A 23275-nucleotide genomic window follows, 5' to 3' on the forward strand; every position below is an offset into this window, starting at 1 on the left:
GAGATTGGCCGGTAGTTTTCCTTTTTTGTAACATCTTTGCCTGGTTTTCGTATTAGATTGATGTTAGCTTCATAAAATGAGTTAGGTAGTGTTCCATTTTCTTCAATGTTTTGAAAGAGTTTGAGTAAGATTGGTGTCAGTTCTTTCTGGAAAGTTTGGTAGAATTCCCCTGTGAAGCCATCTGGCCCTGGGCATTTATTTGTGGGAAGATTTTTGATGACTGATTGGATCTCTTTGCTTGTGATGGGTTGGTTGAGGTCTTCTATTTCTTCTCTGGTCAGTCTAGGTTGTTCATATGTTTCCAGGAAATTGTCCATTTCCTCTACATTATCCAGTTTGTTGCCATACAGTTGTTCATAGTATCCTCTTATAATTTTTTTAATTTCTTCAGGATCTGCAGTTATGTCACCTTTTTCATTCATTATTTTGTTTATATAGGTCTTCTCTCTTTTTGATTTTGTCAGTCTAGCTAGGGGCTTGTCAATCTTGTTGATCTTCTCAAAGAACCAACTTTTGGTGATATTTATCCTCTCTATTGTTTTTTTGTTCTCTATGTCATTTATTTCTGCTTTAATCCTTGTTATTTCTTTTCTTCTACTTGGTTTAGGATTGGTTTGCTGTTCATTTTCTAGCTTCTTCAGTTGATCCATTAGTTCTTTGATTTTGGCTCTTTCTTCCTTTTTAATATATGCGTTTAGTGCTATGAATTTCCCCCTTAGCACTGCTTTTGCTGCATCCCATAGGTTTTGGTATGTTGTGTTCTCATTTTCATTCGTCTCTATATATTTAGCAATTTCTCTTGCTATTTCTTCTTTAACCCACTGATTGTTTAGGAGTGTGTTGTTTAACCTCCAGGTATTTGTGAATTTTCTAAGTCTCTGATGGTTATTGACTTCTAATTGTATTCCATTGTGGTCAGAGAATGTGCTTTGAATAATTTCAATCTTTTTAAATTTATTGAGGCTTGTTTTATGTCCCAGCATATGATCTATTCTGGAGAAAGTTCCATGAGCACTAGAAAAGTATGTGTATCCTGGTGATTTGGGATGTAATGTCCTGTATATGTCTGTTAAATCTAATTCATTTATCAGATTGTTTAGGTTTTCAGTTTCCTTATTGGTCTTCTGTCTGGTTGATCTATCTATAGGAGAGAGTGATGTGTTGAAGTCTCCCACAATTATTGTGGAAACATCAATTGCTTCCTTTAGTTTTGCCAGTGTTTCTCTCATGTATTTTGTGGCACCTTGGTTGGGTGCATAGACATTTACGATTGTTATTTCTTCTTGCTGAATTGCCCCTTTTATTAGTACGTAGTGGCCTTCTTTGTCTCTCAAAACATCCCTGCATTTGAAGTCTATTTTATCTGAGATTAATATTACTACACCTGCTTTCTTTTGGCTGTAGCTTGCATGAAATATTTTTTTCCATCCTTTCACTTTCAGTTTCTTTGTGTCCCTGTGTCTAAGATGGGTCTCTTGTATGCAACATATTGATGGTTCGTTTTTTTTGATCCATTCTGCGAATCTATATCTTTTAATTGGGGAGTTTAATCCATTTACATTCAACGTTATAACCGTGAAGGCATTTCTTGAATCAGCCATCTTATCCTTTGGTTTATGTTTGTCATAATTTTTCCCCTCTGTCTATTAATATCCTTTATTGTACCCATACCGAATCTCTTTAGTACTGAACCTTTCTCCAAGTCTCTCTGTCCTTTCTTTGTTTCTCTGTCTGTAGGGCTCCCTTGAGTATCTCCAGTAGGGCAGGTCTCTTGTTATCAAATTCTCTCAGCATTTCTTTGTCTGTGAAAAATTTAAGCTCTCCCTCAAATTTGAAGGAGAGCTTTGCTGGATAAAGTATTCTTGGCTGGAAATTCCTCTCACTCAGAATTTTAAATATATCGTGCCACTGCCTTCTTGCCTGCATGGTGCCTGCTGAGTAGTCACTACTTAGTCTTATGCTGTTTCCTTTGTATGTGGTGAATTGCTTTTCTCTTGCTGCTTTCAGAACTTGCTCCTTCTCTTCTGTGTTTGATAGTGTGATCAGTATATGTCTCGGAGTGGGTTTATTTGGATTTATTCTATTTGGAGTTCGCTGAGCATTTATGATTTGTGTATTTATGTTGTTTAGAAGATTTGGGAAGTTTTCCCCAACAATTTCTTTGAATACTCTTCCTAGACCTTTACCCTTTTCTTCCCCTTCTGGGACACCAATGAGTCTTATATTTGGACGTTTCATATTATCTATCATATCCCTGAGGTCCATTTCGATTTTTTCAATTTTTTCCCCATTCTTTCTTTTATGTTTTCATTTTCCATTCTGTCATCTTCGAGGTCACTGATTCGTTGTTCAGCTTCCTCTAGTCTTGTACTATGAGTGTCCAGAATCTTTTTAATTTGGTCAACAGTTTCTTTAATTTCCATAAGATCATCCATTTTTTTATTTAGTCTTGCATTGTCTTCTTTATGCTCTTCTAGGGTCTTCTTGATTTCCTTTATCTCCCATACTATGGTCTCATTGTTCATCTTTAGTTCTTTGAGTAGCTGCTCTAGGTGCTGTGTCTCTTCTGGTCTTTTGATTTGGGTGCTTGGGCTTGGGTTATCCATATCGTCTGGTTTTTTCATATGCTTTATAATTTTCTGTTGTTTTTGGCCTCGTGGCATTTGCTGAACTTGATAGGGTTCTTTTAGGATTTGTAGACCAATTGAAGTCCTTATCTCTAATTTATCAGATCTGCAGCTTCGTGGAGTACACTTTCTCTAACTAACCAGCAGGTGGCGTCCACGAGCCACCTGTTCTCCACAAGCCAGTTCTCCCCTGCTTAGCCTTTTTGGTGAGTGGGGGAGTGAGTCTTGTGGGGTCCAATTGGTGTACCAAGCTTGCGTGTGTAGTTGGTGTTGCCTGCCCTGTATATGGGGCGTGTTTCTGGGCAGTCAGGGAGGGGGGGTGGCTATAACAATCAAATCTCCCTGGTGATCCTAGAGTTTTAAAGCTGCTGCAATAGTCTAATCCTTCAGTTCAGTCCTGCCACAGTTTGTCTCTGCCACTGACCCACAAGTCCTTGGTATTGGCGTATGGCTCCTGAGACTTGCAAGTGGGCCCCTCTTCCAGGCCGTGCACCCCGGGTCCTCTGTTGAGGGATGACTGTGCTATGACTAATTATTTTTAATACAAATAATAGTCATTGTAGAAAATTTGGAAAACCTAGAAAAACACAAAGAAAAAAGAGAAATTAACTTAAATGCAGCCATCTAGAAATGATCACCAATTTGAGTGTGTTTTCTAGTGCATATTATGACAGTCAGGCCAGCAGAGCCTAAATCATAGATCTAGGAATGCTGTTTTTGTTTTGTTTTGTTTTAATAGATCATTAGTTACAACCTTGAGAGAATGTACTCACATTTCTACCTCTTTTTTCTTAACCTTGTGTTGACTCTGAGCTCTCTTTAAGGACTCCAGTAAACTAGTTAAGACCCACCTTGAATGGATGGGGTCACAACTCTATGGAAATAATGGAGCTCGTATGTCTCAAACCTTATGTGGCCATGGAAACCACATGTAGTTTGGGAGATACAGGTTGTGTGTGTATTTAGGTGTGTTGTATTAAATTATTATTGCACTTAGCTTAAAATAAGGATGGTGAGCTACCTCTGTACCTCTCAAGCCTTTGCTAGAGATTTCATTTCTGCAATTTCTGTAACGCAGCACTTCCTCCTCCATTTTGGTAGACAAAGAGTCCTCCAGTGGCCCATAGAGTGCATGATATACTGCCAGTATATCCCTAAGAAAGAGTGTTCTAGTTTGCTAATGCTGCGGAATGCAAAACACCAGAGATGGACTGGCTTTTATAAAAAGGGGGTTTATTTGGCTATACAGTTACAGTCTTAAGGCCATAAAGTGTCCAAAGTAACACATCAGTAATCAGGTACCTTCACTGGAGGATGCCAAATGGCGTCCGGAAAACCTCTGTTAGCTGGGAAGGCACGTGCCTGGCGTCTGCTCCAAAGTTCTGGTTTCAAAATGGCTTTCTCCCAGGACATTCCTCTCTAGCAAGCTTGCTCTTCTTCAAAATGTCACTCACAGCTGCACTCAGTCTCATCTCTTTGAGTCAGCACGTTTATATGGCTCCACTAATCAAGGCCCACCCTGAATGGGAGGGGCTGCACCTTCATGGAAATATCCCATCAGTTATCATCTACAGTTGGGTGGGGCGCATCTCGATGCAAACAACCTAATTCAAACGTTCCAACTTAATCCCCACTATTCTGTCTGCCCCACAAGATTGCATCAAAGAATATGGCTTTTTCTGGGGGACATAATACATTCAAACCGGCACATTCCACCCCCTGGACCCCAGAAAAACATATTCTTTCCAAATACAAAATATATTCATCCCACAATACCACAGAAACTTAAATCATTTCAGCAACAAAAGTTAAGTACAAGATCCCATCAAAATCAAATATAGGCGTGGTCAGTCCTAAGGCATACTTTTCCTTTAGCTTTGGATCTGTGGACTTACAACAAGTTATATGCTTCCAGTATACAAAGGAGGGACATTCATAGGATAAACATTCCCATTGCCATAAGGAAAAACAGTAAGGAAAACAGGGTTAACAGGACCAAAACAGTTCCTAAAACCTGCAGGACAAACTCCATTAGATTTCAAAGTCTGAGAGTCATTAACAGAACAACGTTGCATCCTTGGGGCTTGAGAGAGCGGGAGTCTAACCCTTCCTAAGGGCCTTTGTGGCAGCCCTTTTCTCTCCAAACACTTGGGTGAGTGCTCCAACATATCCACACATTGGGGAGACCACCTTCTCGGCCCCAGCCTCCTCAAACCTCGGGGCAGCTCCCAGATTCCCTTCCATCTCCGGGGCACACGCTCAGCCCCTTCAGAACAGTGGGGTGGCAGCCAGGCTCTACCCAATTCCCTGGAAATGTACTCCACCCTCTTTGGGACCTCGGGTGGCAAAACTCTTCCAGAGCATCCAGGTGGAATGCCCACCCTCAACCTCCGGGGCAAACTCACCCTTTCCATGCGTGTGGGCTGCTCCACTCTCCCAGCCCAAGGCCTCTTGACTCCAGACCTCAACCCCATGGCTCTGTCTTTGAAGAGATTTTTCCTTTAATTTTTTCCTTGTCTGTCTCCTCCAGTCCAGACCGGCAATGGCTCTGTCTATAAAGATCTCACAAAAATTCTGTTGGCTTTGCATGAAGCACGCAGGGGTCAAAGCCATCAGACAACAGGACTTTCCACAAATCCTTTCTGCTTAACTCCTTTTCCAATCTTGGCTTGTACTGAAATGGCGGCTGGGTTCCATGTTTGGTTATATCCTCACGTTGGGCTGTAGCTTCTGGGATTCCACCCACTGGAAGCCCGTAATTTTCCAAGCCATCAACTTCTGGTTTCTTTGAACCAAAGAGTTCAGTTCTAAGCTTATCTCTCTCTGCTCGCATTTTACTATAAGCTGCAAGGAGAAGCCAAGATACATCCTCCACACGTAGTCTGGAGGTCTCCTCAGCTAAATATTCCAGGTTGTTGCTTCCAGATTCTTCCTTCCATCTGACACCAGGACTCAATTTTGCCAAATTCTCTGCCACTTTAAAACAAAGATCACCTTTCTTCCAGGTTACAACAACACATTCACCATTTCTGTTCAAGGCCTCGTCAGAAGTATCTTTAGAGTCCATATTTCCATAAACAGTCTCTTTAAAGCAGTTTAGGCCTTTTCTATCAAGCTCCTCACAATTCTTCCAGAAACTCCCCATTATCGACTTAAAAAGCCATTCCACCATGTTTGGTATTTGCAAACTCAGCAGCAAAAGCACCCAACTTCTCTGGTACCAAAATCTATTCTAATTTGCTAATGCTGCGGAATGCAAAACACCAGAGATGGACTGGCTTTTATAAAAAGGGGGTTTATTTGGCTATACAGTTACAGTCTTAAGGCCATAAAGTGTCCAAAGTAACACATCAGTAATCAGGTACCTTCACTGGAGGATGCCAAATGGCGTCCGGAAAACCTCTGTTAGCTGGGAAGGCACGTGGCTGGCGTCTGCTCCAAAGTTCTGGTTTCAAAATGGCTTTCTCCCAGGACATTCCTCTCTAGCAAGCTTGCTCTTCTTCAAAATGTCACTCACAGCTGCACTCAGTCTCATCTCTTTGAGTCAGCACGTTTATATGGCTCCACTAATCAAGGCCCACCCTGAATGGGAGGGGCTGCGCCTTTATGGAAATATCCCATCAGTTATCATCTACAGTTGGGTGGGGCGCATCTCGATGCAAACAACCTAATTCAAACGTTCCAACTTAATCCCCACTATTCTGTCTGCCCCACAAGATTGCATCAAAGAATATGGCTTTTTCTGGGGGACATAATACATTCAAACAGGCACAAGGAGGATCAGGTTAGATTGATTAATTGCTATCATATTTGGACTTGTCCCTGTTGGGCTGCTGTCAGCTCAAACATCCATCTCTGATGCATTCTCCCATCTTCAGAATAGCAGGTTGTCTTTTTACTAAAGAATTCTGACTTCCTTCAGTAGAAGACTGAGTGACTGGCAAGTGCCTTGACACTTCATGACCTGTCTGGTACAATCTTGTATTAAATTATGTCCTCAATGTGCTTAACTGGTTGATATAGCTATACATCTGTTTTACACTAGGTAAGATTAAGCCTGTTGAAATTTCAGTGGCTTTTTATGTTTTTAAATTTGATCCTTTTGAATTAAGAGCAGGAAAATGATAATTGTACTTTTTCCCCAATCAGAACCTGAAATCATGGCAGTTTAAATTGTAATTCTGTAAACCACTAGTTTTCAGGTGTTGATAATAGTGACACCCCCATTTGTTTCCCAAAGCCTAATTGTGGTATTGATTTAGGCAGTTAAGAAGCAATTAAAGCAAGGTTTGGTTACAAAAAATTTATTTTAAAATAAAGTAGATGGCTATTTTCATGTACAGAGGGACAAGGAAAAGCCTGATTTGTTTAGGAGGCAGGGAGTATTATTTTTAAATGAGGTAAATGTTAGAATGATTCTTAGTGCTTTGTTTTGGTCTATAGTTCTAACATTTTCCTTGATTTTTTTTTTATTGGACAGTTGAAAAGAGATGCATATTCTACACGAGCCTGGAAGTGAGAATGTAACTTCAGAATTCTCATTTAATGTCTTGCTTTACACTTATAAGTGACCCATATTTAATTGCTCTTTTGTATACTCAACCACAAATTTTTTTAATTCAAATGGAAAATTTAAGTAATTGAAGAATTCGATATCGATAAAAACATCTTCATTCCTTCAATTACCTCTTATTCCCTGAAGCCAACACTTTCAGAATCCCATTACAATATTTATTAAATGTTTCTTTTAGAAGTGCCATCCTCCTCCCTTCTTTTTGCCACAAAAATTTCATCCTAAAAAACTTTTGCCATTTACTATGATGTCTGTATAATTATGATTTGATTAGTCCTTATTATTTCTAATATTAAAATAATTGGGGATGCTGGCATCATTATAAATTATTTCCCTTGTACCTCCCAAAGTGAACATTATTTCATAGTACAATTCAAGTAGACTGCTTAATAAGAGTTACTGTACATAAATTATTTTGTTTTTAAAGTCTTATACTTAATATCTTCAGAAATGTTACATGGTTTAAACCATCATTAAATGTGATGCTTTCATACATGTCCTATACCAACCAAAAATGCTGATAGTTTTTATTGAATTGTTTCCTTCAAAGGGGCTATTTTAAGCAGTATTATTTAATTGGATTATCCAGAATTAAGCCAATAACCCTATGAGCTATTATCTTCAGATATTTACTGGATATCGCCTGTGACAGAAGGAAAATATTTATATTATTTGTTGACTGAAAAAGGATAGGAAAGAAGATCTTAACCTTTTTTCCTGAGTTTTGACAGAAAAAGGAAGTCTTGGGTTGCTATATTGAATTTAAATGATATTGTTCTTATGGTCCTTTTATAGATCCTACTGAGCCTCCCTTTTTCCCTATCTGCACCTGTTTTTAAAGTGTCAAGTGCTTAGAGATTACAAAAGAGTTACCTGTATTCAGTGCTTTGTCTATTCTCTTAGTATTCGTGTTCTCAAATTGTAGGATGGGAAATGTCTTATGATACCAATACCTTAAATAAAAGTTGACTTAATTGATCAGTTTTTATTCAGACTCCTCCTGTCCTTGATATGATGAGCTGAGGGCTGAGAGTCTCAGCCCATGACATTCATAGGTAGAGAAATGGGAGACTGTGCCTTAGAGAAAAGGGTATTCTGCATATTCCCTGCCAGAATAAACAAAGGAGCAAGGCCAGCAGGGGGAGGGGAAGAGCCTGTGAAGAAGACAGAAAACCAGATGGTGGCCATATTTCACAGGACCAACAGGATCACATGGTTTATACTGAGTATGTTTTCTTCCTCCAGGCTCTGAAGTAGACTCTTATTGAGCTTAGTGCCTGGCACAATGTGGGTACTCAAGTTTGTGAGGATAAATGAACCAGTATAACTTTACATAGCATTTCACAGGTAATTTTGTCAGTTGATTTTATAGGACATAATCTAAATATAGATGGGCCCTATATTTAGGCGGGGGGTGGGGTGGGGGATGAGGTTCTCTGCAATTCAGAACACATTCTCCTGTTGGACTATTGCTTATTAAAGGTGTCTCACAGTATCATAGCCACCTTCCCTTATTAAACAGGCCTAGACTCTCTCACTAAGGAGAAGGCATTCCCACCCTGTGTTCAGGGTGTAAATGGGCAGTTATTCATTGCCAGATTGCCTTAATAAATGTGTTATTTGTAAGGAAGGATGTGATCATGTGTGATCATGTGTGATCATGTGCATAAAAGAAGTATAAACTTTAAAGGAAAATGTTTTTTTTTAAGTGGCTTTTATAAGACCATATCAGTAGAATTGCTGCCAGTGAAAGAGTTTTATAGAAGCAGTGCACTGAGGTCAAAGGGTGAGCATTGCCAAAACCACCAACAGCACCCACAGAAACAAAATATCCAAAATGGACAGCAGGTAATCTATCAGATGGATTGGGCTTTAAAATTCTGTGCCACATGGGATAACATTGTTGAAATTTGAGTGTGACTCATCATCAGTATCCCTTAAGCTTCCTTGTTGTCTGTATAATAAGCACCCAGTGGTAAAAAAAACAAAAACAAAAACAAAAAACGAAAAAACTTTGTTCTTTGCAGCTTGTGCACAGTAAGTATTACTCATCACTGATAGTTTGCATGCAGTTTTGATTAGACAGGCCCACACGTTCATGTAGAAAAGATTTGAACGCATTCTTTTTTTTTTTTGTATCAGTATGTTTCATTTATTTTTTTAATCTTCATTTTATTGAGATATATTCACATACCACGCAGTCATACAAAACAAATCATACATTCGATTGTTCACAGTACCATTACATAGTTGTACATTCATCACCTAAATCAATCCCTGACACCTTCCTTAGCACACACACAAAAATAACAAGAATAATAATTAAAGTGAAAAAGAGCAATTGAAGTAAAAAAGAACACTGGGTGCCTTTGTCTGTTTGTTTGTTTGTTTCCTTCCCCTATTTTTCTACTCATCCATCCATAAACTAGACAAAGTGGAGTGTGGTCCTTATGGCTTTCCCAATCCCATTGTCACCCCTCATAAGCTACATTTTTATACAATTGTCTTCGAGATTCATGGGTTCTGGGTTGTAGTTTGATAGTTTCAGGTATCCACCACCAGCTACCCCAATTCTTTAGAACATAAAAAGGGTTGTCTAAATTGTGCGTAAGAGTGCCCACCAGAGTGACCCCTCGGCTCCTTTTGGAATCTCTCTGCCACTGAAGCTTATTTCATTTCCTTTCACATCCCCCTTTTGGTCGAGAAGATTTGAACGCATTCTTAAGGTGAATTCTCAGTTGAGTGCTCTGTCTTCCTAGAATATCTTCCAAATTAGGAATATTGAAAGTCTCAGTATATTTCTTTTCAAGCATCTGATTTGTAGTTTTGTCCTAAAATCAACCTCACAACCCCTTCTACCACAACTAGGTACAGTACCTGAAGTTCCCACCTTTAGAGATTTGTTTCCTTTTATGTTGTAACCACATCTGTAAGAAACTCACAGTGAAAATGTGACTAACCCTGGGAGGGATGATATCAAATTCATTCTCTGTAGGGCATACCAGCCAGAATTATCCCAAATGAGCGTATCAGTCACCTAATAAGGCTCTGAGAAAGTGGAAACGGCTGTACATAGCGGATTGAGGATGGTACATGGGAAGGTATGAGAAAACATGGAATGATGTCTCTGTGTGGTGGTGTTTATTTGGGGAAAACAGCTCTTTAGAAGAAAGAGCATTTCAAGTCTAAGTACCTGACCTAGGCAAGTCAGTTAGCCTTTCTAAACTTCAGTTTTCTGATCTAAAAACAAAAAGTTTAAATTTCCTCATGAGTTGAATGACTATAAAATGAGAATAGAAATTATGTTCACCTCATTCCCTTTTTTTTTCCTTTGATATTCATTTACTTCTCAGTCAGTTCCTCCCTGCCATCCTTAGGTTTTCTACTTATCCCATAATTATATGAAAGAAGACTTATTTTCCCCCACTTTCTTTTCCTTTTCACCTTCCCTAACTCTTCCAGACCTCTTGACCATCTGTATTAGCCCGTGTACTCTGCAGGTCTGTGCACAAACAGTAGATATTTGCCCCATTGGCAGAAACATTTTATTAAATGAGTATGCTATTGCATTCTAGAATTTGAGATGATCATTTAACATGTACTGACATTAAAAATTTCATGTCAAAATTCATTTAAAGGCATATTTTCTATTTAGTTAACTGGCGGGGCGGTAACTCATAGATACTTTCCTTCTATTCCATTTATTTTTTTACTGAAAGGGCAAGTGCTGTTATTGCGCACAGTATCTGTGTTAGGTTTCCCTTTCAGCTTGAATTGTATTTCATGCTTGAATTTCTAAATAATTTAGGTTTGAGTTTTGTTTGTTGGTGGTATGGATCTAGTTTGAGAGTGGAAAGTGGGAAAACATTTTGTGACTATAAAGCAGAGTGATTCTTAATTACTAATTCCCTTTGAGCTGGTCTCTGGCCTCACTTCTGACCTTTTGCTAATTTTAACTAATCATTAACAGCTCAGGAATGTGCGTTTATATGTTATTTGTGCTAATTAACCCTCATTTTATCTAGCAGCCTACAATACCACAATCATGTTTCCTCTCCAATTGTGGAAGCCTTTATTATCGAGCTACAATGCCATAACTGTTGAAGGATTTAAATTACAATATTATTTTCTTCTAATGACTGATTACTAAGTCTCTGTCCTTTCTGAACTTTGGGAGATTAATATATTTCCAGCAATATTTGTGTGACCCTGTTGAAAATAGGTGCTTTTCAAAATGGGTGCAGCCTGTAAAATTACTTTGTATGATCAAGTATTTACTTCTGGAGGGCCAGATTGCCTTAATAAATGTGTTACTTGTAAGGAAGGCAAAGACTGTTTCTAAACTATCCTGTAGTTGAAGTTCAGCCTCATGGTATAATTACTACCTGTGTTTTTCAGCTCTTAAAGCTTTTAACTTAAATTAGTTTTAATGTAACATTTCTGTTAAAACTTTCAGCACTGTTATAGGTCTCTGCTGTCATAAGCAATTGTATTCCTTATACCCATACTTTTGGTATCATTTGTCCAGTTACATTTTATTTTTTCTGCTAACAACAAAACAAAAACAAACAACAACAAAAAATATGTTCATTGTAGAAAATTCAAATATAACAGGATATGAATAAGAAAGTCAAAGTGGTCCCAATGTGTGAAGATAGTCATCAATAGTTTAGTGAACGTTATTCCAATCCTCCCATTTTTACATATGTGGGATCATACTATACATGGTATCTTGCAAACCTTTTTTTACTTACATATTGTGGAGATATTTCTAGGTCAATAAAAGTATCCTTTTGAAGGGTTGCATAGTATTCCATTATTTTAAGTTAGCCTTCTTTATAAACATTTGGCCTATTTCCAGGTTCTCTCTGCAGTGAAACACTCTTGTACATACCAACTTCACACACTTGTCCAGTTTTTCCTTAAGGGTACATTCCTAGGAGAGGAATTGCTCTAGCAATGGATAAAAATGGGAACTGTTTAAATTTGCCAAAAAAAAAAAAAATGAAAGCCTGAGTCCCAACCCAGGTGCTGTTTGTTGGTTGATCACAGGTTCCCCTGGTTCTCAGTGGTTGGCACTGCCACCAAGGGAGCCACAGAAATATCAGTGGTGGTAACTGCATCCACCACAGGACTGGGGACCATAGTGACAAGAAGCCAGTTGGAGTCAATGTAATTTAAGGATAGAGCTGCCAGGAGGAACTGGTCCAAAATAAGAGCAAGGTGCAATATCCACAGTCTTTTGACCTTTGGAAGGTCAAAAATGAAGGTAGCCCAGCCAGATGAGCTAGATAATTCTTTTCTACAAATGTGGCCTATCACTCAGTAAAATCATCCCTTTCAGTATCTTGAGCCCTGAACCAAATACTATAAAAAGACAAGGAAAAAATAAAAATAAAAACTATTTTCACAGAAACTATGCTTTCAATGGCTGGGCCATGTGTTTTTAAGTGGTAAGATGTGGAGATTGTGCAGGACCTCACAGCCACCTGGCCACACCTGATCTTTACAGATGAGGCTGTTGAGGGCCAGCAACATCAAGTCAGGTGCCCAGAGTTACTTAGCTAGGAGCACTAGAGAGACAAGAAAAGCCCAGATTGTTCTACTCCCGTCCAGTATCCTTTCTACTAAACCACACAGGAAGATTTTTAGAGAAGCAGGACAGTATAGGGGTTGAGTTAAGAGCACAGGTTTGGAGTTGGGTAGATTTGGATTTAAATCTTGGATTCACCTCTGTTTGACCTTTTACAAGGTACTTAATGTCTCTAATACTTAGTTTTCTTATCTGTAAAATGAGGATATCACCTCATAAGGTTATTGAGGAAATTAAAGATAATGTTTAAGATGTTTTAGCATAGTTCCTGGATATGTAAGTGCGCAATAAATAATAAATTAATAATAGCTTTTTAATGATACATTCTAAATCATTTGGACCCTATAATTATTGGATTTTAGGGCTGAAACGGAGGGGATCATAGATCTCTAGTGCAGTCTTTTTGTTTTACACGTAAGGAAGTCAAGTCCCTGAGAACCTGATGACTTTAAGATCCACAGCTCCTCCATACAGAGCCTAGCTTGGTGCCCAAGTTTCCTGGCTCTGAGCTAACATTCTTTGTGGCCTTCTGAAATGAATGAAGCCTAAAGTATTTCTATGGATTTTTCATGAAAGTACTTCTAGAAATGTTCTGGTGTGTGGCATAAACCTGCTTTCTATGTGGATAATCACCATAGTTCTGTGATTTAAAAAAAAAAATAGTCCTTAGAAACAAAGGTAAATTAGATAATGGCTTAGAGAAAGTACTTATAATTGATCATCTTAAACTCAGATTGGATTTTCTCCCTGTGGTTCTGCAAGAAGTCTTAAAATTTTTCACTTTGTTAATTTTACTTTCCTTTTTTTTCTAAAATACAGCCTTCCCTAATTTGGCCTGGTTTCCTTTCAGAATGATCCAAAATAAAGTTCTCAAGTCTTAAAAATAAAAAGTATTTTGGTCATCCATATTTATAATATTGTCATTATTTGAGGACTCATATATGTTTAGAATTCAGATTATATAAAGTGAGCCTTTACTCTCAAGGAAAATAGCAAGCTGATGTTTTTGCCTTGAGAAATTGAGAGAAAATATTCAAGACCCTCACTTGAAGAAGGTTGCCCTCTCCTGGGAATAGTAAAATCTGTTGTATTGCAGCTAGAAAACAACACAGAGCAAGATATAATGGAATGATCAGTCATCAACTCCAGACCTTAGTGTGTCAGGGATTCAGAAAAATGAAGTAAGAGAAGCCTACAAAAAGGAAAGGAGTTTTGAGCTCGAAAACAGTATAGATAGTGGCATATCATAGCAGAGGTAAGAAAATCTGACAAAGGCCAAGGAGGGCAGGACTTATATACATAGATGTGTTTTCATGGGTATGTGTGTATGAGTGATGTGTCAAAACTTAAGAAATCATGTCTACCCAGGCTTCCCAGTTTTCCCACTATATATCTTCTCAACACCTAAGCACAGAATCTTGCATGGAGTAATTACTCAATAGAACTTAACTGGATTGAATTATATTTTTAGGTTAACAATTCCCTGCCCACACATCTATGCTTTCTCCTCTATGACTCCAGTGCTATTCCTCCATCTTGTTGCCGGCACAAAAACTGCATGTTCCTGCAGCTTACACTGTAGCCTAGGAGTATAGAAGCTACAACCATCCCTCCACCTGGGCCTCAGGTAGGAGTGGTCCCATCACTAGAATACAGCCCCAACACTCATACCCACTGAGCTGATAAGCCTGACTTCCCATCTTTTTTTTTTCCCCTCTCTCCTTCCTTTCGGAACTACATTATCTCCTAGTCAATATAACCAGTTATGGGAGAGCAAACATTAAATCACCTTCCCAGTACTGTGTTTGGGTAAGGAATTATGTAGAATTCCCAGGGAGGAAAAAAGAGCAAACCTGCAAACACACAGCCAAAGCCAGGTATGTTCAGACACAGGTGTGTTTAAATGAATCCAAATGTAAAACATTAGATTTTACTGAAATGAAGTCCTATTTTACTTAGAATAGGTAAGAATTCTTACAAAGAACATTTCACTTCTCTGCCTACAAGATGAACTCTTAGTTGTTAATATTATAGTTAGTATTTATCAAGCTTACTAATGTCTGACATGTACAAGAACTAAGGACAATATTTGAAAAGTTGGAAAAGATTTTAAAAATTGAGGATTTCTAGAGAAATTGTATCCCAGAATGCAAGTAGGTAAAAGCATGTGCCTAATTCTATGTTGCATGCACAAATATACACACAAACATACATATCTAGGTTAATCAGTTTTTTTCCCTTGGCCTTTCATTTCCAAAACCAGTTTATTTTAATTCTCAAGTCTAAAGCATAACTAAGTCCTATATGACAGGTACATATGAGCAGCCATGCCTTATTCTGACCTCTTAGTGGTATTAGAAAGTTAGAACTATCTCTGTTACCAAATTCTTTGGGATTATTTCATTCTTTGGAACTTCATATGCAAGTTTTAAATGCTTACGAGCACCTGGCTAAAAGATAAGGTCGTTGTGTTGTGTTTTTGTTTTGTTTTGTTTTTTTAATCCCAGCTCCCACAGGCTAGTTTTAATTTGAAGAGTAAAAGGTCTTGGCGATCACTTAAAAGAATATTTGGCCAACTTTCTCATCCTGAAATTAAGAAAGAGCATGGAAAGAAAATATTCTTAAGGATATCTTTAGAAATTATGGAGAAGTTCCCCTATTTCTTTCTAATAATAAATATCTTAAATAAATCAGGTATAAGGGTGGCAATATTTGAGTTTTACTAGGTTAATAATTGTGTCTTATTAATGAAATTGTGTTTCTCTTTTAGTGGACTTTGTCAGGTAGTAATTACGAATGGATTTGCTGAATAAGTAAGAAAACAATTTAGTTTACCTCTAAGAGATCACTCCTTGTGGAATATGATCATTACTTTACCTCTTTCTTTCTTTCATTCTGCTGTATGCACTTTCTCTAGGGGAACCAATAAAACCCTTTTCCCCAGTTTTTCAGTGTTCTTTGAATAAAGCTAAAGCTTCAGGAAGATGTTAGATTTATCCTGTAGCTTCATGTGCCTACCAATAGGCATACCATCAAGTAATTCTGGAGGATAAGTTGATCCCAGTTAGAGAAGTAAAGTCTTAAGGGATTAAAGCTCTGTTTTCCTGGTCACCTACAAAGCAGATTGTTCATCATCATCAGGAGTCAAGGTATTCTACATTTAGGAGCTCATTCAGGGTGGATGCAAAGAAGAGCTACTTTCCCTAAGAGACCGTCCCTTGATGTTTTACGATGCTTTGATCTTATTGGATGGATGCTAGATACTGGCACGATAGGTATCAAATTTCCCAAAGGGAACTCAACATTAATAATCACACACACTGGTTTGCTTAGTGAAATTGGAAATTCTTTGGATTGCTGTCCTAACTCTCTTTTCAGCAGTTTTCAGAAAGTACCAGAAATGCTGTAACTTGCTTTCTTAAAAATGAGGAGGATCCAAGATGTTGTAAATTTGTGGGCATGCCCCAAATACAGACACATTGAAGAAGGGGACAGGTGTCCTTGGGTGTCATCAAACATAGTGGGAAGTAAAATGGTGCTGTGAACAGCTGTGAGGTTCTGATACAATGCCATAAGTGCTCCCTTCTAATTCTTGGAAAGGAAAAGTGAGTATCCAGACCACTCAGAACAGATCACTCAAGTATTTCATAATAAAATGCCACAATTTTAAGAGTCCTGCTGATCAGATTGTTTCAACTGAATATACATAAAACTAATTTCTCACAGAAGTCCACAGAACACTTTCTTATGCCTTCAGCTTTCATCTCAGGCATCATCAGTAGGATAATGGCAGTTTGGGCTTCACATTATCCAAGGATTCCTTGTATCACTCTGTTGGCATCTGACAGGAGGGGATGAGGATATTTACATTTGAAAAGGAAGTTTTCTAAACAACGAAACATTTACTTTAGAGCTTATATTATCCTCAGTAACTGAGAAAAGAGTGTTGGTGATATATCAAAATGTAATTAAATTCATTTCAGAATCAGGACCCAAAAAAAGCAGTCACATGTCTTCCTCATGGCCTTTGCCCCAGTTAACCAACATTTTGAAGAAATCACACAGGTTAAATGGGATAAGTCTCAAGGCAAACATTTTTATAAATACTCTAGTAAATTAACACATTCTTATATTTTGTACTTTCTTAACTATATCTTTACTTTCTCCTTTTCAATTATATTTTTCCCTTACTAAAAGCATCCTGTTTTTTCCTGTTACAGGATTATAGCTGGACAGACATCCGCTGCCCCTTTGAAAAACGAAGAGATGCAGCGTGTGTGTTTTGGGACAACGTAGTATACATTTTGGGTGGCTCACAGCTTTTTCCCATAAAACGAATGGACTGCTATAATGTAGTGAAGGATAGCTGGTATTCAAAACTGGGCCCTCCAACACCTCGAGATAGCCTTGCTGCCTGTGCAGCAGAAGGCAAAATTTATACATCCGGAGGTTCCGAAGTAGGTAAGGAATCAGTATTGGGTAGGGTATGTTGAAGTTCTCTGTATTATTTTTGTAACTGTCTTATAAGTTTGAAATTAAATCAAAATAAAAAGTTTTTTTTTAAAAAAGTGAATAAGGAGTTCTTCAGTAATTTGTTTTAGGGGAAGTGCTTTAAAGCCAAGTATCTTAGCTTTCATATTTAAATAAACAGTTGATGTTATTTATCCAGATATTTTTGATGTAATTTAAATACGTCTGTCACGTTTTAGAACCCATTTCCCTGAAAGTTTACCTAATCTCTCTATAAATCATTAATTTACAAGAATTTCAACTTCCTAGAAGATGTTAATTTTCTGTTTTTTATCTTGATGAAGAATTATTTGATACCCTCTGGATTTCACGTCTATATTAGTTGTTTCAGATACATAATATTACTTGCTTTAAAGATTTCAGAGTTAGGTTTACTCATAAACCCTTTAAAAACTTTACTATATTCAAGCTTTTAAAATCTATATAAAATGCTTTCTTTGTATCAGAAAAAAAAGAAGAATGATCTATTCGCTTTATTTATTAACTTTTTAATCTAATAACTGGCAGTAGTATTTTATGCTTACTGATCAGAATTGGGTGTGTGTGTGGGTGTAAAAACCTTTCTCTTTGATGGATATTTGTTAGTGTCCAGTGGTGGTCTTTTTCTAAATGAATGATTTTTCTAAATGGATGGTGTACGTGCAGATTAAACAAATAATAGTTTTTACATGCTTTTATCTTTTCAAGTAATTTCTTTAGCTAAGTAGTGGGTTTATAAAGAAAAATAGGAAGATCAAGTAAATCTAAGGTATAGAATTTCAATGCTATTTAAGTCCTTATTTTTCTTTGATGATTTTGATATTAACCCGAAGAATGTTTTACTTCTAGTCAGCATATCTTTCTGTTTTAAGTTTTTACCCTCATTACATGTCAAATGAATGCAAGGAAAATTATGATTTCCTAAAAGTGATCCAAGAGGTGACTTTGCCCCTCTTTAAAAAGCATCCTTCGCAGAACTTCATAATACAGTGTATTTCAAATACAATAAATTTTTAAAGTAATAGAAAGTAACTGTTCTGTGATGTATTAAATAACTTCATTTCTTTAGCATTTACTCAAGAAAGTTGTTTTTTTTTTTAATTAATAGTTTTTTATTTCTGCTATATACCTTGTATTTCCCCCCGTATCCACTAACGGAATCTGCAAAATTGGAAATGTTCAAAAAGTTAAAAATAAGTTATTATTGTTCATGGATCTTCTTTTGTTATTTTCTGATTTTATTTTTGCTTCTCATATACCTTGGTAGTAATGGAGAATTACAAGGATTTTTTTGTTTGTTTGTTCGTTTCGTTTTCTTTTGTTTTTTTAATGCTTTGGCATTTGGAAACCCAGCAGAGTGGAAGGTGTCTAATAGTTTGGTAAAGTTCTAACTTCTTTATCCTTGGGAGAAAAAAAGCACTTAATGTTTAGTAGCATTATTTCTAAAAGACTTCATTGAGCTCCTACAATGTGCAGAAGTTGTAAAACATGATAAATAAATATTTTGCCCTTAAAACTAAAAGTACTTTTGGCTCTCTGAGCACACCATGGCAGTTGGCAAGAATAAGCGCCTTACAAAGGTGGCAAAAAGGGAGCCAAGAAGAAAGTGGTTGACCTATTTTCTAAGAAAGGTTGGTATGATGGAAAGTACCCACACATTTAATGTGAGAAATATTGGGAAAACACTAGTTACAAGGACTCAAGGAACCAAGATTGCATCTGATGGCCTTAAGGATCATGTTTTTGAAGTGAGCTTTGCTGATCTGCAGTATGATGAAGTTGCATTTAGAAAATTCAGACTAATTACTGAGGATGTTCAGGGTGAAAACTGCCTAAGTAACTTCTATGGCATGGATGTTACCTGTGATAAAATGTGCTCCACGGTTAAAAAAAAAAAGGCGACAGTGATTGAAGTGCATGTTGATATTGAAACTACTCATGGCTATTTGCTTCGTCTGTTCTGTGTTGGTTTTACTAAAAAAAAGCAACAGTCGGATTTGGAAGATCTCTTACGCTCAACACCAACAGGTCTGCCAAATCTGGAAGAAGATGATGGAAATCATGACCCGAGAGGTGCAGGCAAATGACTTGAAAGAAGTGATCAATAAATTGATTCCAGACAGCCCTGGTAAAGACATAGAAAAGGCTTGCCGTTGTATCTATCCTCTCCATGATGCATTGTGGGACTTGAAAACATATATAATGTTTCTTATTTAATTTTTCTTTTTCAATCAAACCAATTTCTTCTAAAGTTAATTACCAATAAATAAGTCTTTCCAATGAATTCTTCTTTGGAAATTTTCCAAGGTCTGTACAAACAGGGCTAGCTTTTTCTTTGTAAGTGAAAAGTATGAACATTTACATTTTGAAAAACTCCTTTTTTTGTTGTTTGTTGAGTATAAAAATGACTATGCAACCCTATATCCTTCCTTTCCACAATTAATGACTTAGTTCTCCAGTCAGTTTTATCCAAACCCCTACACAGACTATTTGAAGCATGATGGAGCCCTCTTCTTTTACAGGAAACTCAGCTCTATATTTATTTGAGTGCTATGATACAAGAACTGAAAGCTGGCACACGAAGCCTAGCATGCTGACTCAGCGCTGCAGCCACGGGATGGTGGAAGCCAATGGCCTGATCTATGTTTGTGGTGGAAGTTTAGGGAACAATGTTTCTGGGAGAGTGCTGAATTCCTGTGAAGTTTATGATCCCGCCACAGAAACGTATGTAGCAACTTAAAATTCTTATTTCACAGTTAATTGTACTGTCTAAACTTAGTAAAAAGGGTATGGAAAAAGGCAAAAGGAACCCAAGAGAAGAATTTATTTCCTGTGCTAGGAATGTACATATGTTTTTGAATATGCTGGGGCCACCTAGTGGCATGTTTACAGTCTGGACCTCCACAGCTTGGTTCTTACTTCTCAACCTTAGGAAATGCCATGAACTTATACCACATAAAACCCTTCTCTCTCTGGCCCTGCCTGGACAATAGATGTCTATGAATGAGACAAGTCTGATTAATTCACCAAACACATAAAATATTTTTGTTTGCAAAATCAGGAAATGTAGGGAAGGAGGGGAAAAATACTTAGGATCCGTAGTAAATTTGATGAAGTAGGAATATTGTATATTAGTTCATGGTGTTACCAAATCATACCCCAAGGTATAGTGTCCTGAGTTCATACTTACTAAAGTATGTTTGGATGCATATTTACAAAGTAAAATTCTTCTTGAATCAACTGGGAAGCAAATAACTTAAAAAGGCAAAATGCTAAAGAAATAAATAACCAGTTTTTCTAACCTTATGCTTAAATGATTAACCCATTCAGTATAGCCAAAGGAAATGTGCTAATCACTGGATGAAGGTGATGGTGGTAAGTGTGGTGCTTTAAAGCTGAAGAGGAAGTGAACATAGGTGATATCCCAACTATACCTTTGTTGATATTCAGATCAAAGAACTACGATAAGAAAATGCTCTTGCTCATACGGCTGGATTGCTTGTTGTTCTTCCTTTACCACAAGTTATTGGGTAAATATATTGAATTTAAATGTTAGGCCAAAAAGTTGCACTAAAATTCTCACATTGCAGTTTTATGTTTACAAAGTATTGCCAGACTAAGAAATTAAATTAAAAAATGAGAAATTATGAAATATGTGCATTTATCTGGGCATAATCAATAACTTCTTTCTCCCACAAAAGTGTATTTACAACTGTTCTTTTCTCATTTTTTGCTCATCTGGGCACCAATGTAAGCAATGAAGTAAAAAGCAACTTGTCTTTTGAAACTTATCTTTGCTAAATGATTGAAACCAAGAAATCTCTTGAGCTTATCAAATCAACTACTTTCCAGTACTTTTCAAAATATACCTCTCTACTTGCCAGGGAACACTGGCAATATCCCTTATCCTATCATCTTTCAATTCAGCTGTCTCTTCACCCCAGTCTTGTCCCAAAGCGAAAGATGTGTGTGAAGGTGCATATGTGTATTTGTACCAAGTCTCCTCCCTCCCATATCATCCTCTACCTTTCTCCCATAACTCTTGTGCTCAGAAAGTGTTACAGACTAAAGACAGAACTCACTCCTCCACCAATAAACAACTAGAGGACAGTCAGAAACTGCCCAAAGCAGCTATTCCAGGGCTTGGGTGACCATTGAAGGACCACTGAAACATATAAGGAAGAGGTGAATGAAAAAGTGGAGAAACTATGACTGAGAAATAGGGGTTGAGTGAACTTAAATGTGACCACCCCTGAAGCTGGCAGCTGTGTATCACCCTGACCAGGCCACTGAAAAGAGGCATATTCCTATTGTGGCTACTAGCCAGTGACGTTAACCCTCTCATTCCTGTAGCCTTGTCTTTCCACATGGGTCCCCAGTAGTCAAAAGATCCATTATATCCACATATGGAGACCCCCTTGCAGTTCCCAGTGTCCATCCCCCATCCCAGAGGCTGGCTGCTTCAGGTGCCCAGATCTGAGGGAGATGGGGTGGCCCTCCTCTTGGGAGGAGAGGGGGGACACAGAGCAGTGCTCATCTGACCACCGGCAAGGGAGATCTTCTGTGTCCCTCAGCTTTGATCATTTCTGCACAGGAGACCAGGTCACTCACAGCTCAGCTGCTTTCACAAGCAGAGAGGTGGGGCAAAGAAGGGAGTTCCATGCGATGCCAGACCCCTCTTCCTCCACCCCCAAGGCCGATAGCTATGCACCAGCCTAGGTCTTGCTGGCCGGTGAAACACAGCGTACTCATGGGCCAGCTGCTGGCCAATAAAGTTGACCCTCTCGGTCCCACAGCCTGTAGTGTTTCCAACAAGGAATCTGGGAACCACCAGCTCCATTGTACCCACAAGCAGAGTCTTTGCCACAGTGCAAAGTGCCCATCTCCCACACCTGGGGCCAGTGGCTTCTTTTGGGCCTGGACCTGGGAGACAGGAATACTCTCCCTTTGGGAAAAGAAAGAGAACCAGAACAGTCCTGAGCAAACAGCTGGTCACAGAGGGTGACCCTTTGGGGCACACAGCCTTGAACTGGACCTCAACCCAGTCTAGACCCTGACCAGCGGGCTGCTGCAGTTGGGGAGAGGCAGGGTTGCAGGGAATAGGTGGCCCAAGAGTGCCAACTGCTGGAAAGATTGGGAAAGTGCATGCTGGCAAGCTGCTTTTCTGCCCACCTTCTAAGAGTCTTCCAAAACAGACTGCACCCCCTGCGTGACACCCTGGGCCAGGTTTGGCTAGGAATTGCTGACAAACCAAGTGCCAAAGGAGACATTCAATATGAACCAAAGCAATAACAAAATCTTAGATGAGAAGGAAACCAATTTTCAAAATAATCTTATCAAGATAATCAGATGCCCAGAAATCAGCAAAAAACCACAATGCACATGAAGAAACAAAAAGATATGGCCAAGCCAAATGATCAAATTTAAAAGTCAGAGGAGACACAGAATTTGGAAAAACTAATCAAAAATGTTCAAACAAATCTTCTTAATAACTTCAACAAGATGGTTAAAGAGATAAAGGATATCGAGAAGACACCTAGAAGAGCCTAAAGAAGAATTTGAAAGAATAAATAGGAAAGTAGCAGATCTTATAGAAATGAAACATTCTGGAGATGAAAGTAAAAATATACTAGAGGCACAAAATAGCAGATTTGAAGAGGCAGAAGAAAGAATCAGTGAACTAGAGGAGAGAGCAACTCCATTCAAATGCACCAAAGAACAAATAGAGGGAAAAAAATGGAAAAATTTGAACTGGATCTCAGGGAAATGATTGACAACACAAATCATACAAATATAAGAAACATAGGTGTCCCGGAAGGAGAAGAGAAGAGTAAAGGGCCAGGAAGAATATTTGAGGAGATAATTGGGGAAAACTTCCTGTGCCAGTTTGAATGTATTGTGTCCCCCAAACACCATTATCTTTGATGTAGTCTTGTGGGACAGATGTTTTGGTGCTGATTAGATTTGCTTGGA

General features: G+C 38.1%; 1 protein-coding gene across 7 annotated transcripts in view; it reads left to right on the plus strand.

Moving 5' to 3' along the window:
* The window catches only part of KLHL7 (kelch like family member 7), a 115406-nt gene that overhangs the window by 73145 nt on the left and 18986 nt on the right, over positions 1-23275 (plus strand). For all 7 annotated transcript variants that reach the window (XM_037836891.1, XM_037836890.1, XM_037836894.1 and 4 more), the window contains 2 exons: positions 17014-17254; positions 19825-20026. In XM_037836891.1, the coding sequence (XP_037692819.1) occupies positions 17014-17254; positions 19825-20026 (443 nt within the window). The remainder of the gene's footprint in view (positions 1-17013; positions 17255-19824; positions 20027-23275) is intronic.

Source organism: Choloepus didactylus, chromosome 5 (assembly GCF_015220235.1).
Source record: "Choloepus didactylus isolate mChoDid1 chromosome 5, mChoDid1.pri, whole genome shotgun sequence".
Classification (NCBI taxonomy): domain Eukaryota; kingdom Metazoa; phylum Chordata; class Mammalia; order Pilosa; family Megalonychidae; genus Choloepus; species Choloepus didactylus.